Source organism: Notolepis coatsorum (genome assembly GCF_963971535.1).
Source record: "Notolepis coatsorum genome assembly, chromosome: 1".
Taxonomy (NCBI): Eukaryota; Metazoa; Chordata; class Actinopteri; order Aulopiformes; family Paralepididae; genus Notolepis; species Notolepis coatsorum.
The window spans coordinates 241,521,747-241,540,933 of NC_140165.1; the positions used below are offsets into that span (position 1 = coordinate 241,521,747).

Sequence of the window (19,187 nt, forward strand, 5' to 3'; positions counted from 1 at the left end):
GGCCCCCCTCCCCCCTTTCGGGGCCCTAGGCCTGTATGACGGGCCGGCCCTGACTATATGACACTGCTCTTCAAGAGGAGCCTACTTCGAGGGGCACCGGGAGTTGTCTCTCACTTTCTTTTCCTTCTGAGAATCAAGGGTCACAGGTAACCGGATGATAGAGGAGCGTCACTATTCCTGAGGTAGCTAGCTTCCCACTGCAGAGCATCTTAAAGCTAGTTCTAAGCCAGACGGTGATAAGCGCTTGGTCCACTGTGATACCATGCTACAGATTAATGCATACACTGCCGTGACCGTCCCACAATTTAGGTCACAATTCTTCACAAGAAGATATTAATTATACAGATTAAGGACTCACTGATACATTAAAGGAACACTCCCAACATCTTGGGAAATTCACTTATTTGCCATCTTCCCCAGAGTCAATACAACGAGAGAGAGGCGGTTGCACACTAGCCTAGTTTAAGAGAACTGGAAGCAGGGGGAGACAGCTAGCTCAGTCAAAAGTGAAGAAATACACCTTCCAACAACTCCATTTATTTTTATTTTACACCTTCTTGTGTTCTCATTCTCCCCTTGGCCCCAGGCTGTTTGACCCCGGCTCAGCCTCCCTTATTGTCTGCTCATCTTCCAAAATAAGCAGTTCCTCCTCTTTAAATTGCATGTGGTTCAAATAGATATGGTTCTGAATCCTCCTCGTTTGTACAAAGGTATTGATCCTCGCTCTCTCTCTCTTACAAAGTCGCCAACGATTAGCAGTCGTTCTTCTGTAGGTTAGCTAGTCACATTGGTTTTATCGACGGAAGTTACGACGGGGCTTTTGAGATGCTGCACACAATCCCTGCATCCAATGGTTGTTAGTCACAAGAAATAGCTCCAACTGTGTATCTGCCTTGAAAACTAGTCATGTTAACATTGTTATTTCGACACATGGTAAATACACAAGATTCAATGTGTAAATAAGACAGTTTTTGTGAGGTTCGCCTTTCCCTTGACCTTTAATTCCCTGTCTCCTCACCTCACTAGCCCCCACCCTCGCGTTCGTTTACTCTCGTTTGCTCTTCAGCAGCCACACCCTTGGACTACCTGTCATTATGTGTTTGATTGGTCTGGTGCCGAACACACACTTCTAGTTCGAGTATCAATTACCATCACGCACCTGATGTGTATTCTAATTAGTGCCCCTGTGGGCTTTAAGTACCTCGCTCTTCCCCTCAGTCCTGGTCGGGTCGTTCCGTATCATATCTCTATCACCAAGACACCTTCGGGAGGTTCTCTGTCTGTAGGCTCCTACGGGAGTTTCTGTTCCTGTCTGTATGCTCTTTCATCTCCGGTGTGAGATGCGCTCAAGCCTTCGCCACCTGTCGCCGTTTGCCTGGAGGGAGACACTGAACTGCGCTCTCTAATCCTCTACGGGAGGTATTCCAGTGTTCCACCCCAGACCTCCGAGCCAGACGCGCTCTTCACTCCAGACGCGCATCCAGACGCGCATGCAGACCTCCGAGCCAGACACGCTCTTCACTCCAGACGCGCATCCAGACGCGCATCCAGACCTCCGAGCCAGACGCGCTCTTCACTCCAGACGCGCATCCAGACGCGCATCCAGACCTCCGAGCCAGACGCGCTCTTCACTCCAGACGCGCATCCAGACGCGCATCCAGACGCACTCCAGACGCGCATCCAGACCTCCGAGCCAGACGCGCTCTTCACCCCAGACGCGCATTCAGACGCACTCCCGACGCGCATCCAGACCTCCGAGCCAGACGCGCTCTTCACTCCAGACGCGCATCCAGACGCGCATTCAGACGCACTCCAGACGCGCATCCAGACCTCCGAGCCAGACGCGCTCTTCACTCCAGACGCGCATCCAGACGCGCATTCAGACGCACTCCAGATGCGCTCTCTGTACCGGCGCGTACTCCAAGCAGACGCGCACCACTCAGACCTCCGCGCCAGATGCGCTCTCCGTACCGGCGCGTACTCCAAGCAGACGCGCACCACTCAGACCTCCGCGCCAGATGCGCCCTCCGTACCGGCGCGTACTCCAAGCAGACGCGCACCACTCAGACCTCCGCGCCAGATGCGCTCTCCTCCAGACGTCTAGCCTGCGCCTTCCTACTCCTCCCTGTAAGCAGCTCCAGCCCTCGCCCTGTTCCAAGGCCTTACCCTGTTTTTTCTCTATCCCTGTCCCCAGCCCGCCTCCACGGGCCTTTGTCCCTGTTTCCCCTCTCTAGTCCTCCTAGTCCTCCCTGTCCAGTCCTTCTAGTCCTCCTAGTCCTCCCTGTCCCCAGCCCGCCTCCGCGGGCCTCTGTCCCTGTTTCCCCTCTCTAGTCCTCCTAGTCCTCCCTGTCCAGTCCTTCTAGTCCTCCTAGTCCTCCCTGTCCAGTCCTTCTAGTCCTCCTAGTCCTCCCTGTCCAGTCCTTCTAGTCCTCCTAGTCCTCCCTGTCCAGTCCTTCTAGTCCTCCTAGTCCTCCCTGTCCCCAGCCCGCCTCCGCGGGCCTCTGTCCCTGTTTCCCCTCTCTAGTCCTCCTAGTCCTCCCTGTCCAGTCCTTCTAGTCCTCCTAGTCCTCCCTGTCCAGTCCTCCTAGTCCTCCCTGTTCCTGCCCTGCTTCCCTTGCCCTGGCCTGTCCGTTAGCCTTCCCTTAGCCTTCCCCTTAGCCAGCTCGCCTCTTAAAGGCACTGTGCCTATTTTCCCAAGTTCATGTTTTCCTGTAATTTGTTTTCTCCCTTAAAGGGACAGTGCCGTTTTCTGTTGTATACAATAAATGCCCAGTTCTTGGCTTACTCTCATACCTGTCTTGTGTTGTGCGATTGGGGTCGGTTACAAACCATAACAGTACGACCCGACCAGTCGACGACCCCAGCCAGCACAGACGGTGTATGTTGAGTTTGCCTTTTTTTTTGTTCCCTCTAGTTCCCCTGTTAGTTCCCCTGTTTGACTCCCCTGTTTAGCCTGTTAGTCTCCCCTGTTAGCTTCCCTGTTAGCTTCCCTGTTAGCTCCCCTGTTAGCCCTGTTAGCTTCCCTGTTAGCCCTGTTAGCTCCCCTGTTAGCTTGTTAGTCTCCCCTGTTAGCTCCCCTGTTTAGCCTGTTAGTCTTTCCTGTTAGCCCTGTTAGCTTCCCTGTTAGCCCTGTTAGCTCCCCTGTTAGCTTGTTAGTCTCCCCTGTTAGCTCCCCTGTTTGCTTCCCTGTTAGCCTCGTTAGCTCCCCTGCAGCTTTTTAGGCCTCTACTACCTGCATGGCCCCAGTCTGCTAGCTTAGCCCCGGCTGCTAGCACAGCCTCTATGTTAATGCAGCCTTGCTGCTGGCATATGCCCTGTAGCTAGCCATGCCCAGGCAGCTAACCCAGTCCCTCTGCATGGCCCCAGTCTGCTAGCTTAGCCCCGGCTGTTAGCACAGCCTCTATGTTAATGCAGCCCTTGCAGCTAGCATAGGCCCTGTAGCTAGCCATGCCCAGGCAGCTAACCCGGTCCCTCTGCATGGCCTCCACTTTTTGTGTAGTTTTCCCACTGCTAGGACTGCCCTTTCAGCTAGCAAGGTCAGTTTTTTCCCGCTGCTAGGACTGCCCTTTCAGCTAGCAAGGTCAGTTTTCTCCCACTGCTAGGACTGCCCTTTCAGCTAGCAAGGTCAGTTTTCCCACTGCTAGGACTGCCCTTTCAGCTAGCAAGGTCAGTTTTCCCACTGCTAGGACTGCCCCTTCAGCTAGCAAGGTCAGTTTGCCCCACTGCTAGGACTGCCCTTTCAGCTAGCAAGGTCAGTTTTCCCACTGCTAGGACTGCCCTTTCAGCTAGCAAGGTCAGTTTTTTCCCACTGCTAGGACTGCCCTTTCAGCTAGCAAGGTCAGTTTTCTCCCACTGCTAGGACTGCCCTTTCAGCTAGCAAGGTCAGTTTTTCCCACTGCTAGGACTGCCCTTTCAGCTAGCAAGGCCAGTTTTCCCCCACTGCTAGGACTGCCCCTTCAGCTAGCAAGGTCAGTTTGCCCCACTGCTAGGACTGCCCTTTCAGCTAGCAAGGTCAGTTTTCCCACTGCTAGGACTGCCCTTTCAGCTAGCAAGGTCAGTTTTCCCACTGCTAGGACTGCCCTTTCAGCTAGCAAGGTCAGTTTTCTCCCACTGCTAGGACTGCCCCTTCAGCTAGCAAGGTCAGTTTGCCCCACTGCTAGGACTGCCCCTTCAGCTAGCAAGGTCAGTTTTTTCCCACTGCTAGGACTGCCCCTTCAGCTAGCAAGGTCAGTTTGCTCCCACTGCTAGGACTGCCCCTTCAGCTAGCAAGGTCAGTTTCCCCACTGCTAGGACTGCCCCTTCAGCTAGCAAGGTCAGTTTTCTCCCACTGCTAGGACTGCCCCTTCAGCTAGCTAGGTCAGTTTCCCACAGCTCCATGGTTACCCCTCAGCTACCCTAGTTACCCCTCAGCTACCCTGCCCCTTTGCTAGCCCCAATTTTGGTGTAGCTTCCCCGCTAGCATGGCCCAATTTTTGTTTGTTGCCTTGTTTTTTGTCCCCTGCCCCTCTGTCTGTATTTTTGGGTCGCCCGGTGGCTCCCGTGGAGGGGGGAGTACTGTGAGGTTCGCCTTTCCCTTGACCTTTAATTCCCTGTCTCCTCACCTCACTAGCCCCCACCCTCGCGTTCGTTTACTCTCGTTTGCTCTTCAGCAGCCACACCCTTGGACTACCTGTCATTATGTGTTTGATTGGTCTGGTGCCGAACACACACTTCTAGTTCGAGTATCAATTACCATCACGCACCTGATGTGTATTCTAATTAGTGCCCCTGTGGGCTTTAAGTACCTCGCTCTTCCCCTCAGTCCTGGTCGGGTCGTTCCGTATCATATCTCTATCACCAAGACACCTTCGGGAGGTTCTCTGTCTGTAGGCTCCTACGGGAGTTTCTGTTCCTGTCTGTATGCTCTTTCATCTCCGGCGTGAGATGCGCTCAAGCCTTCGCCACCTGTCGCCGTTTGCCTGGAGGGAGACACTGAACTGCGCTCTCTAATCCTCTATGGGAGGTATTCCAGTGTTCCACCCCAGACCTCCGAGCCAGACGCGCTCTTCACTCCAGACGCGCATCCAGACGCGCATCCAGACCTCCGAGCCAGACGCGCTCTTCACTCCAGACGTGCATCCAGACGCGCATCCAGACCTCCGAGCCAGACGCGCTCTTCACTCCAGACGCGCATCCAGACCTCCGAGCCAGACGCGCTCTTCACTCCAGACGCGCATCCAGACGCGCATCCAGACGCACTCCAGACGCGCATCCAGACCTCCGAGCCAGACGCGCTCTTCACCCCAGACGCGCATTCAGACGCACTCCAGACGCGCATCCAGACCTCCGAGCCAGACGCGCTCTTCACTCCAGACGCGCATCCAGACGCGCATTCAGACGCACTCCAGACGCGCATCCAGACCTCCGAGCCAGACGCGCTCTTCACTCCAGACGCGCATCCAGACGCGCATTCAGACGCACTCCAGATGCGCTCTCCGTACCGGTGCGTACTCCAAGCAGACGTGCATCACTCAGACCTCCGCGCCAGATGCGCTCTCCGTACCGGCGCGTACTCCAAGCAGACGCGCACCACTCAGACCTCCGCGCCAGATGCGCCCTCCGTACCGGCGCGTACTCCAAGCAGACGCGCACCACTCAGACCTCCGCGCCAGATGCGCTCTCCTCCAGACGTCTAGCCTGCGCCTTCCTACTCCTCCCTGTAAGCAGCTCCAGCCCTCGCCCTGTTCCAAGGCCTTACCCTGTTTTCTCTATCCCTGTCCCCAGCCCGCCTCCGCGGGCCTTTGTCCCTGTTTCCCCTCTCTAGTCCTCCTAGTCCTCCCTGTCCAGTCCTTCTAGTCCTCCTAGTCCTCCCTGTCCCCAGCCCGCCTCCGCGGGCCTCTGTCCCTGTTTCCCCTCTCTAGTCCTCCTAGTCCTCCCTGTCCAGTCCTTCTAGTCCTCCTAGTCCTCCCTGTCCAGTCCTTCTAGTCCTCCTAGTCCTCCCTGTCCAGTCCTTCTAGTCCTCCTAGTCCTCCCTGTCCAGTCCTTCTAGTCCTCCTAGTCCTCCCTGTCCCCAGCCCGCCTCCGCGGGCCTCTGTCCCTGTTTCCCCTCTCTAGTCCTCCTAGTCCTCCCTGTCCAGTCCTTCTAGTCCTCCTAGTCCTCCCTGTCCAGTCCTCCTAGTCCTCCCTGTTCCTGCCCTGCTTCCCTTGCCCTGGCCTGTCCGTTAGCCTTCCCTTAGCCTTCCCCTTAGCCAGCTCGCCTCTTAAAGGCACTGTGCCTATTTTCCCAAGTTCATGTTTTCCTGTAATTTGTTTTCTCCCTTAAAGGGACAGTGCCGTTTTCTGTTGTATACAATAAATGCCCAGTTCTTGGCTTACTCTCATACCTGTCTTGTGTTGTGCGATTGGGGTCGGTTACAAACCATAACAGTTTTGGAGTTGCTGGAGGGTATGTCTTCACTTGGAGCTCTGTCTTCCCCTTCTTCTAGTCCTTGCACAACCGTATCTCTCTCTCTGTACTGGACACAGATTCAATTGCTATCCATCTTCTAGTCTGACTCTGGGAAAGATGGCAACATTTCCTTTAATATTTTAGTTTGAATCATAGACTATCCATTCTCCCATTTTTCTTCCACTCGGGATACAAAACAACCATTCCGTAGAGGAGAACCGTTGCTCTACAAAGCCGATTTAGCCTGTGCCTGGAAGCGTCTGATTCGGAAAGGTGAAAGGTCGTAGGAAGGCACTTCTCCCTGGCTGAGTTCACAGAGCAGCTTGCCGACGACCGGTCCGAATTTGAAGCCGTGACCTAGGGGGGAGGAGAACCAATCAGCAGTCAGCGCAGTGCACTCACAGTAGGTCATCAAATTACGTTAGGTAAATCACAGTCATAATGCGGGGGGGGGGGGGGGGGGGGGTAGTACACCTTGCGGTTAACGACGACGGCTCTCTATAAATAGTGTGTCTCACGGGCCGTTGTCTGAGTCAGGCGGCGGGGTCGGAGCCACGCGTGAGCGAACATGTAGAAGAAGAGCAGAGCTATTGCTCCGGCCGTCGCTGGGCATCCATTCACTTAAGTGGACCTCGGCCAGCCCGCTGACATTAAACGAGGGGAGATTTGTCCCTCCTCTCAGCGCCAGCGTATACGCAGCCCGGGAGTGAGACGAGAGAAAGGGAGTATTTTCCAGACACAGCCCCATCCTTTCCTTGTTGCTAAGGTCTGCAAGGCAAATTGTGAATGTCAACGGGGCTCGAGGAATGCGGCACATTTGCCGTCTGACAAAGGTCTCTGAGCTCCTGCGGATTCTGCCGGGCTTTGAAGTGGCAAAAGCCAGGCTCTGACAGTTCGGGCCACGTGCATTTTCATCGTGCCAGAGAGGGGAGAATGGGAGCCCCTCAATGGCTGGCCAAACCCACTGGGTGACTTTGTAACCATGGCAACCCCCCAGGACTTGCTTTAAAGCACTTGTGCCTGGCTTTGATGACAAATGCAAGCGGAGAAGGAGAGGGAGGAGGGCAACCCTTTTTTTGGGGGGTATTGCGGGTAAGCCTTCTGAAGTTCTCTAACGTGGCACTGGGCTTCTGGGCTGCCACATCCCCCCGCTGCTCCACAAGTAAAACATGTGTGATTGGTGGCACGACAATTCTGGCCAATCATTAAACTAGATAGATGACTGATGACTGATGTATAATAGCATGTATATACCGTATATATCTATTTATAGATTACTGCATATATATATACACATATCTGTCTGAATATACCTGCATATAATTATTCTATATACCTACTTACACCTGCATATAACCCATATAACTCTGTATGATAGCATGTACAATAATGCTGTATATACAGTATACATATATTTATTCTTACTGTAATATTATATATATATATATATATATATATATATATATATATATATATATATATATATATATATATATATATATATATATATATATATATACACATCTGTCTGTACATACCTGCATATAATCTTTTTCCATATCTGTAGATACTATATCTATCTGTATATCCCTTACCTACTCTTACTAGTTATGCTGCTGGCCAGTATGACTTACTACCATAGTGTCTTTATACCGGCATCACTGTACATTACATTAATAGTACAACTCTGTACATACACCTGATTAGCACTATTACTCAGTAGTACTAATTTATATATTTTATATCCAGTTTAATCTCCTGTACATTGTATATTACTATTGCACTTTACTCTTACATTTGCACTCTTCTTTTCGTTGTACTGCACTTGTGCTGTATGATGACAATACATTTGAATCTAATCTAATCTAATCTAAATATACTCCGTTCGATCATTGAACATTGTACTGACCTCTGTACCTCTCTGAGCTGTTGCAGGTCTATACACCTTCTCGCTCTCTCAGGTCAGCTGACCAGCTGCTCCAATAGTGCCTACAACTAGGCGTAAGCTCAGGGGGGGACCGTGCTTTCTCCGTTGTCGCCCCCAAAATGTGGAACGAGCTGCCACTGCAGATTAGGCAGGCCTCATCACTGCCCCGTTTCAAAGGCCTCCTTAAGACCCACCTTTTCTCTCTGGCTTTCGACACCATGTAGCTTGTTGATTTTATGATCTTATTGTCTTACTGTGTTGTTGTTGTATCGTTTTGTTACTGTGTCCTTTGCTTTTAAATATTTTTTTTTAAGTACTCTGATCTATTTAAATTTGTATTGCTGCCTAGTTTACCTAATGTTTTTTTATCTCTGTTTTGGTACTCTTGTTTTTTTTATCTATTTTTAGTGCTGCTAATAGTTTTTAATATGCTCCCCCTGTACAGCACTTTGTGCCCCTGTGGCTGTTAAAGCGCTTTATAAATAAAGTTGGATTGGATTGGATCTTAAAATTACTTTATTTTACTCTGCAGATTTCCTGATAAAAGCCACGCCAGGTCAAATGTATGTGTATAATATAACTAAACTGGTCTCAACAGGCTTGAAAAGAAAACTCCCACAGAAGAACCTTAACTCAATCAGCGCCAGACCGAGTGTTGTGAAGGGCCAGATTAAACCGAATATATATATTTATTTATATATATATATTGAATTGTATTTGTATATTCTCTAATATTCCCTGATATCCCTTGTATATTCCTTGTACAATATGCATTGAATATCCATTCTAGCCTACTGAACATCCCATAATAGTCTCCATTCTACTATTGGTCGAGACCTTGGTGCCAGGCTACCATACCCCCCAGACCCAGTTCAAACGTACCGCTCAACATGTACGAACAAGTCCTAGTTCCGCGTAGGAATCTGGCTACCGCACCACTAACGGTACTATTTGTTCATAGTGCGTATATATACTGCACTACTAAAGTAGGACTTCCTTTTTCAGTCCAGTTTCTTACCCTCCAATAGAGTGACAGACGTAAAGCCTCCCCGCGACGCCACGTGTGGGAGTAAGGCCAAGTTCGGCCTACCATCGGTATTGAGACATCGTGTATATTAATATTTGAATAGTCATATTTGGCACTATATCGTCGAGTTGGACGTAGTCTATTAAGCTAATAATAGTCTGTTAATATATAGTGCTTCGTACGGGGAGAATACTACCGTAGTCAGTACCCCATCGTTTCGGGCAGAGAACTGGCTGCTTATCCAGGATGGTCGACCCCATGTGAGACTGCATCCGAGGAGCCCCAGAGCCGACGAGCGAGTGGACCTGTATACCGGATTATTCTACCGACGACAGCCCGCCTTCCCAGGCACGGATTATGCTTTGTGTACAGTGATTATTCCATGGATAAAGACCCCCGACACTGCCGTGTGTTGGAACCCCCCCCCCTGGAGAGGACGCAAGGTGAGGAGACGCTCTGCAAGACGAGGTCGCTTCACGTCTCTCCCCCGTGGACCGGAGAGAGCCGGCTCACAGAGAGTCCAACTGCTTTCATCTGTGGTCCAAGGATCGCTGGCGCATTGAACTGCACTACTGTGGGTTCACCCAGGATACCCTTGGCCGGACGAGGCAGCCAGACTCTACCCCCCCCCCCCCTCCTACTCCTGTTGTCTTACAAGCGACCGGATTAACCCCCCTAGTGTATCCAGTCTTATAATCATTAAAGTATCATTGCTATTATTCCTTAACTATTCCAGGTCGTATATGTACCACCTGCGCCATCAGAGATTGGACATTCTCTATTGATATACCGACGAATACTCTTTGCCATAAAAGTGCATACTATTTCAATTCATAAATGTAATTAAGTGATTAAGTGCTTGCTCTACACACCATTGCTGTGTAGGAATAAATACATACTTCGACTTTGTACATTTGTGTTGGATCCGTTTCATCTACGTGAGAGTGTTTATCATAATATATTTATGCCGAGTACTGGGTGGCCGAATATAAAGTACAAAGGTAGTGGTAGTAAGTATCATATCTAGTAATACAGTCAGGGAATTGTACCCCTCAGTTACAATTGGTCCTTCGAGCCGGAGGGTAATTAGTGTAATATTAATATAGTGTTATTAATATTGAAATGGCCTATGATGAACACTCCACGAAACGATCCTCCTAACCAACGCCCGCAGCGCGAACGACGGCTCCCTCAGTACTTAGAGGCTTACGCTGTCAGTCAACAACCTAGTCTTCTACTAACAGTAAACGCGGTAAAACTAGAAAGTAAAAGTATGTCTAACCCCAACGCCCAGACTACCCCAACCATAGAGGCCCCTACGGGTTCTAATGTAACTGACCAAGTTCACGGTGGGGACCAGTGGGAACCAGACATGACTTCACACCCCGCCAGTACTGAAGAAGTAGTCCCCGATGAGTCCCGGGAGGAATACAATGCTACCGAGAGAGAACTCGGCACGGAAGAAGACGGGGAGAGCACCGTGGAGATAGAGCTCCAAGGCTCCGCAAGGAGTACCCCGAGGGAAGGCTCCCCTATACAACCGCCTTCTCCCAGCGAGGCAGAGAGGACCCTACAGCAGGCCTTCCTCATCAGCCTGAACGCCGCTGCTGAACGCGACCGACTGCAGATCCAGCAGCGGAGCGAAGAAGAGCATATACGTCTAGAAATAAGACGCATTCAGAGGGAAGAGAATGTGGCCCGAGACCGAGCAGACAGCCAGCGAGCAGCTGCTGGTGCTCTACGGGACGCAGAGCGCGACAGACAGCAAGCGCAACTAATAGAACAGCTGATCAGACGGACAACACCCTCTCCCTCCGCCAGAGGCTCCAGGAACTCGTCTAGACACACCTCCAGGGCGGCATCCCCTAGCCGAGTAAACAACCCTGAACTTGACCAACAGACGAGGTCTATACCCCCCACAGACCACCTCCCCCCACCGGTCCAAGCGAGACCTAGCAACCGGGAAGGAGCAGCATATCCTGTGGAGAGGCTAAACCAGAGACTACAAGCACTGGATGACCTAACTGAAGACGAAGAGGAAGAGGAGGAGAACCACGCCCGACGACAGCACAGTACTCTACCGGACCAGGAGGTCCGGTACAGCCCAGGCTATACTCCCGCGGAGCTGCGCTACAGACCCCCGACTCTATACACGGGTGAGCACGACGCACGACCCGCACCGAGGAACAGCACCTGGACAAGCGGGCCATGGTACACTGCCGGTACCAGCCCATACCAAGGAGCGGGAGGAGACTCGCCTAGGAGGCCTCTCCCCCAACGCTCGCCGATGTATCCACAGTCAGCGTCATACATTGGCACGCCTATGGTACCCGACTTCACCCAAGAGAACCGGGCCCAGTATACAGAACTCCGCATGTGTCTGGAGACCATGTTGGTGGATGTATTGGATGAACGCCATAAATACGCCATCCTACTGAAGCACTTAAAGGTACCCCGCGCACATAATATAGCGCTCGCCTACGCGACTTCCACCACCCCATACACAGCAGCGCTGGTAGCATTGGACCAGAGGTATGGGCGCATATGGGATTACGTGATCCAGGAGATCCGACACATCGACCGCTTACCCCCAGCAATAGACAATCGAGCACTGGACGACCTGTCCATCAGAGTGCAGTCCCTGGTAGGGATGTTGGGAGCGCAGAGAGAGAAGGGGAGGCATGAACTTTACGCCAACTCAAATGTGGAAAGGATCTTGGAGAAGCTGCCGCCCGCTCGACAGGAGCGTTTTAGGCGGCAGAGAGACCACCGAGACCCGAATGGCCCCGAACCGAACCTCCTCGATCTAGCAGACTTCCTGGCGAGAGAAGTCAGCAGCCTACGGCTAGATACATTCGGACGGAGCACCCCTGGCTCCAGAGAAGGAACCAGACGACTAAATGATGGAAGAAGATCGGTGACTGTGATGCACCAATCGGAGTCAGTACCGAGCAGCAGGAGCCACAGTACCCCCTCCAGAACGGAGAAGTGGAAGATAGTGTGCCCCTACTGTGAGAAAGAACACTGGCTAGCGCAATGTGACTCCTTCCCCAAGCTGAACGCGGAGGAAGCAAGTCAATGGATAAAGTCCAACAAGCGCTGTTTTCGCTGTGCGCGCTCACACATGGCAGCCGAATGCCGCTTAAAGAAAGGGTGCACCAAGTGCGATGGAGCCCATCTGGACATACTTCACGACAGTAACAGACGGCGCCCTTCACCCGCACCATCCAGCAGCAAAGCGAGCGTCATGTACATCGATCCCGCCAGCAGCAGTGGAGCCCGAGTACTCCTAAAAGTAGTGCGTGTGACACTAAGCTACCAGAATAAAGTCCTGGACACTTACGCCGTCCTCGATGACGGGTCAGAGAAGACCCTTCTGCTCGCCTCCGCTGCGGCCCAGCTAGGGCTGCGGGGAAGCGAAACCCAAATGACAATTCGGACAATAAGACGAGATTTGAAGACGATAAAGGGCGAGAATGTCTCATTCTCTATCGCAGCAAGCGGCCAGCCTGAGCGACGGTACCAGATTACAGACGCTTTCACCAGCCAAGAAATAGGACTGTCGCGGTACACATACCCCGTCGCCAAGCTGATGGAGAAATATGCACATCTGCGCAAGTTACCGATCCCGCTCATAGACAATGCTATGCCGACCCTGTTGATAGGCTCCGACCATGCAGACCTCATTGTCCCGATAGACCGGGTTCATACCGGACCCCGAGGCTGTCCTGCAGCAGTCGAGACCCGTTTGGGATGGACTCTCCAAGGCCCGCTCGCCAAATCTCTCAACCGAAGTACAGCCACTAGATGTCTCCACTCCCGAGTCACAGAGGGAGAAACCGCACTCCTGCAACACGTAGAGCGGTTATGGACCTTGGAACAAATGCCCTTTAAGAACGGAAAGAAAGACATTCGCTCTAAAGATGACATTTACGCCATTCACCTCCTCGAGACAGGGACCAAGAGAGTCCCGGTCAACGGCGTGTTGAGATACGCCACGCCACTCCTGCGGCGAGAAGGAATGCCTACTTTCCACGCCAAGACAGACGCCACAGAACGGTACCTGCTGAACACGGAGCGGCGCTTAGCCAAGAACCCCGCCCAAGAGAGTGTATACCGCGCTGAGATTGAGAAGCTCATCAAAGCGGGACACGTCACAAAGATGGACATTAAAGAGGCTGACCAGACCACGGAATCGTGGTACGTGCCTCACCACAAGGTCCATCACAACGGTAAAGACCGCATAGTATTTAACTGCAGCTACCAGATCGGATCCCAAAATCTGAATAAAGAGTTACTGCCCGGTCCCACACTCGGCCCCTCCCTACTCGGCGTTCTACTCCGCTTCCGCCAGGAAAAGGTGGCCATCAGCGGGGACATTAAAGGAATGTTCCTGCAGGTGAGATTAGTAGAGGAGGACAAGCCCCTGTTACGGTTCCTATGGAGAGAGAAGCCAGGAGATGAGCACCCAGCCATCTACCAATGGGAAGTCCTCCCCTTCGGAACGACGTGCAGCCCCTGCTGTGCTACATTTGCACTACAGAAACATGTAGCAGAGGACCCAGCAGCGGACGAAGAGGTCCGACACAGCGTAAAGAACAGCTTCTACGTAGACAACTGTCTACAAAGCCTTTCAACCCAGGAAGAAGCCGAGGCTCTCCTGATTAAACTCCGCGCCTCATTGATCAAAGGCGGCTTTGATCTCAGGCAGTGGGCCAGCAGCGATCCGCAAGTACTGCGCAGCCTCTCCTCCGAGGACAAGGCAGCCAGCAGCGAGACCTGGATGGCTACAATCCCGGGAGAAGCCCAGGAGATGACCCTGGGATTGGTGTGGCGATTCAAAACAGATTCGCTTCACTACAGACACAAGCCCCTGACTACGGAGCAGGGAAGGCCGGCGGCGGCGCCGACCACCAGACGGAGTGTGTACACAACACTCGCCCGACAATATGACCCGCTAGGATGTATTCTACCGTACACCACCAGGGCAAAAATGATTGTACGAGCATTGTGGGACAAGGACCAGGGCTGGGACGACCCCATTCCCGCACACCTTGCATCCACCTGGAGAGAGTGGGAGATGGAGCTCCACTCACTCCCAGGCGTTAATATGCGCCGAAGCTACTTCCCACCCACGGTGAGGCCAGAGACATGTAAAATGGACTTACACGTCTTCAGTGACGCCTCAGAGGTCGCATACGGATCAGTAGCCTACTTGCGGGCCCAAGAAGAGGGGGGAGAGATCTACACAGCATTTGTCCTCGCCCGCTCGAGAATAGCCCCACGCAAGCAACAATCTATCCCACGCCTAGAGCTCTGCGCAGCCCTAGCCGGAGCGCACCTAGCCACGCTCATCCAACGTGAGCTCACCATACCGGTGTCTAGAACAATCCTGTGGTCAGATTCCACGACCGTACTCGCCTGGATCAAATCGGACTCATGCAAGTACAAAGTCTTCGTGGGAGTCAGAGTCACCGAGATTCAAGACTTAACCGAAGAGTTAACCGGAGAAACAGAGTGGCGCTACGTTGATACAAAACAGAACCCAGCTGACGTCATCACCCGGGGAATGCCCCTAGATGACCTCACCCGTCGCAATGTCTACAGTGACGGCCCAGCATTCCTAAAGCTCCCGGAAGGAGAGTGGCCCACGCCTATCCCGAGGGAAGCCAGTCAGGAGGAGGCTGAGAATAAGAAGCCTGTGTTCTGTGGATTGAGCACTGTTATCTCCGCAGACCCCAACATAGATGATTGCACTACCATAGAGAGTGCACAACAAAGGACATTCCTACTGCACTACCTACCGTCTCTACAGACCCGCCAGAAGTGGGTAAAGGAGAGAGACAATTTGACAGAAGGAACAGTCGTCATGATTATTGATCAATCACTGCCCAGAGCTATGTGGCCGGCCGGCCGCGTAAGCAAAGTGATCACCGGTGCCGACGGCAAGGTCCGAGCAGCTGAAGTGCTTGTCCAGGGTCGCACTTACACCCGTCCCGTGGCGAGGCTCATAGAACTGCCCCGACTCCCAGACACAATCGATGATGACCATGACCCTATAACCCTATGACTTTGTGAAGTTGACTGACCCCTACAGCAAACCCTTATGTGTAAATAGACAACGCGATTAATCTGTCTCTGCTTAACTGATTAGGTCTGGGACCAATCAGGGGGTGGCTGTTGTGAAGGGCCAGATTAAACCGAATATATATATTTATTTATATATATATATTTAATTGTATTTGTATATTCTCTAATATTCCCTGATATCCCTTGTATATTCCTTGTACAATATGCATTGAATATCCATTCTAGCCTACTGAACATCCCATAATAGTCTCCATTCTACTATTGGTCGAGACCTTGGTGCCAGGCTGCCATACCCCCCAGACCCAGTTCAAACGTACCGCTCAACATGTACGAACAAGTCCTAGTTCCGCGTAGGAATCTGGCTACCGCACCACTAACGGTACTATTTGTTCATAGTGCGTATATATACTGCGCTACTAAAGTAGGACTTCCTTTTTCAGTCCAGTTTCTTACCCTCCAATAGAGTGACAGACGTAAAGCCTCCCCGCGACGCCACGTGTGGGAGTAAGGCCAAGTTCGGCCTACCATCGGTATTGAGACATCGTGTATATTAATATTTGAATAGTCATATTTGGCACTATATCGTCGAGTTGGACGTAGTCTATTAAGCTAATAATAGTCTGTTAATATATAGTGCTTCGTACGGGGAGAATACTACCGTAGTCAGTACCCCATCGTTTCGGGCAGAGAACTGGCTGCTTATCCAGGATGGTCGACCCCATGTGAGACTGCATCCGAGGAGCCCCAGAGCCGACGAGCGAGTGGACCTGTATACCGGATTATTCTACCGACGACAGCCCGCCTTCCCAGGCACGGATTATGCTTTGTGTACAGTGATTATTCCATGGATAAAGACCCCCGACACTGCCGTGTGTTGGAACCCCCCCCCCTGGAGAGGACGCAAGGTGAGGAGACGCTCTGCAAGACGAGGTCGCTTCACGTCTCTCCCCCGTGGACCGGAGAGAGCCGGCTCACAGAGAGTCCAACTGCTTTCATCTGTGGTCCAAGGATCGCTGGCGCATTGAACTGCACTACTGTGGGTTCACCCAGGATACCCTTGGCCGGACGAGGCAGCCAGACTCTACCCCCCCCCCCCCTCCTACTCCTGTTGTCTTACAAGCGACCGGATTAACCCCCCTAGTGTATCCAGTCTTATAATCATTAAAGTATCATTGCTATTATTCCTTAACTATTCCAGGTCGTATATGTACCACCTGCGCCATCAGAGATTGGACATTCTCTATTGATATACCGACGAATACTCTTTGCCATAAAAGTGCATACTATTTCAATTCATAAATGTAATTAAGTGATTAAGTGCTTGCTCTACACACCATTGCTGTGTAGGAATAAATACATACTTCGACTTCGTACATTTGTGTTGGATCCGTTTCATCTACGTGAGAGTGTTTATCATAATATATTTATGCCGAGTACTGGGTGGCCGAATATAAAGTACAAAGGTAGTGGTAGTAAGTATCATATCTAGTAATACAGTCAGGGAATTGTACCCCTCAGTTACACCGAGGATAGTCGGGTTATCTTGCCACCCGTTCAGCGCCAGACCCGAGTATAGTCGGGTTTTCAGCATTATTTCTTTTATTCAATATTTCTATTCATTACAGGCACACGGACTCAGGGTTAACATGGGGAATCATCCTGAGAATGCTAAAGTGCAATACCGGCTACATCCTCCCAGGTGGCAGTATCGAGCACCCTTTGAAACCTTATATCTTGGCCTGTGCAACGTTCAAATGTCTCCGGGCGCAGTTTTCTTTGTCAGGCGAGTCGAGCGGGTATCCCGATTGCATTGAATACTGGGACTTGCGATCAGACAATTGGAATATTCTTTTTGGGGTACCTCCTAGTGAAGGTAAGGACTAAATTATATCAATCCTGCTTTGATCCAACCATGATTTCACCTTGATCGCAACGTGTGTGTGTGTGCAGGCATGCGTTCTTCATGGGACGGGGTTGCACTCCGTGCCACCCCATGATAAGTACTCGCTATTTGCATATCAATAGCGCCGGTCGTCAGGTGTGTTAAATACGTTCTCAGATACATTCACACCTAACTTGTTGTGAAGACATGTGTTACATTCCATTCGTAGAGGCTTTAGTCTGTGCTCAAGCGAGGGGACATTAAATGCGCATTCGCGGGAGCGCGCGTGCACGTGGTGCGTGCAACCCCCGATGATTTCAATAACGCACCACTGTGTGTGTAACGTTACTCCACAACGTATGCCGTTGGTGACAATCAAAGCATCAAAAAACTCCCCCCCCCCCCCTTTCATGCATTCATAATGAAACATAATACCTATTATATAAATTTTATTTGGAAATAGTAGCGTGTCCAGGCGAGAAACGCCAACGCTTTTAGTGAAATTCACGTTTTGCTGCATATTGTCGTTTTCTGGGATTAGACAGGATCACTCTAAAACTATACTTATATTCACCACGGTATAACACGCGAACGTATTGATGAAAAAAATTATTCTTTTTCACATATTGAACGATAGATAGTTGATGTCAAATGGGCCATAGTATTGTATCCATAGCTATAATATAGAATATATACATAGCCCTGCAAACACTGCCACTTATTCCTATATTTTAGAGCGTTGGCGTGGTAGGAACAAACGATGCTCAAGTCTGTGGCGTCCAATGAGTTAATAGGAAAAAGATGAAGGGAAATAACCTCATAAATCAATAATGACAATAATCCCAATTAGAGATCACCTCCCAACGAGGATGGTCAGACATGCAGTGTTGAGGTTGGCAAGTAATGATGGATAAAATAACTGGTAAATGCCCCGTGAGCCAGTGGCACGAGCCGCCTGCATCCCAGCCACTGCCAAGTCCTCTCCAAGCAATTAACGAGCAGGAAATTAATTACACATATAATTAGCTTATGGAGGTGGCTCTGAGAGAGCAGATGGACCGATGCCAGGAGACCCGGATGCCACCCCCGGGAGAGGACATAGCCCCCCCCCCCCATGGTGCTGTAAAGACAGGGTAGGAGAATAACACGAGGCTGGACCCGGAGCGAGGCCCCTCATCATGTCCTCTCACGGTGGCTGTTTAGTTCTATTACCCCGCCTGCACCTCCCAGATGTGACCCCGGAATCTCCCCAGGGGGATCAATAAAGATCCGTCTCTAAGAGGGTTCGTTAAAAGTTAGGCTGGCGTCGCTGGGAGGATGGTCTGGTGTCCAGGGGTTTGATATTATTCAGCACACCTGTTAGTCTCACCTGTGGTGCTGGTGATGTTCTTACTGCTCTACTGAACATCACCTTGCTGTTAAGTAGTTTAAACCCGTTCTTCTCTTAGTCTCTCTTCTAATGGTTTGTATTTCTGTGTTACCCTCCTATACGATACTGTATACAACATTAAAGGGACACTTCACCAAAAAACAATGCTGATTTATTTTGCACATATCACACATCCAAAAACCCTATACAGTTTTGCACACATTTTGCACACACAGTTTGACGGTTATTGGGAGTAAAGGAGTTTGAATATGGCCACCAGTGATGTCATCGGGGACGTTGAATCCTTGTTAATTACAGCTGCATGGAATGATGTTGATGAAAAAATGACAACACCTTGTCTTATAGGGACTGCTGCCTTATCATTTCACTGAGCTGTAATGAACACAACGCAAGGATTCAATGTCTTCAAAATAAAAGGTTTTATTGGATGGATGTGTGTGAGAT

The 19,187-nt window shown here is 51.0% G+C and overlaps 1 protein-coding gene across 1 annotated transcript in view; it reads right to left on the bottom strand.

Moving 5' to 3' along the window:
- Window positions 1-6,653: 6,653 nt before the first annotated feature.
- The window catches only part of pipox (pipecolic acid oxidase), a gene marked incomplete at both ends in the record, with an annotated part of 137,268 nt that continues 124,734 nt past the window's right edge, over window positions 6,654-19,187 (bottom strand). The window contains one exon of the mRNA XM_084315137.1: window positions 6,654-6,784. Coding sequence (XP_084171263.1) covers window positions 6,654-6,784 — 131 coding nt within the window. The remainder of the gene's footprint in view (window positions 6,785-19,187) is intronic.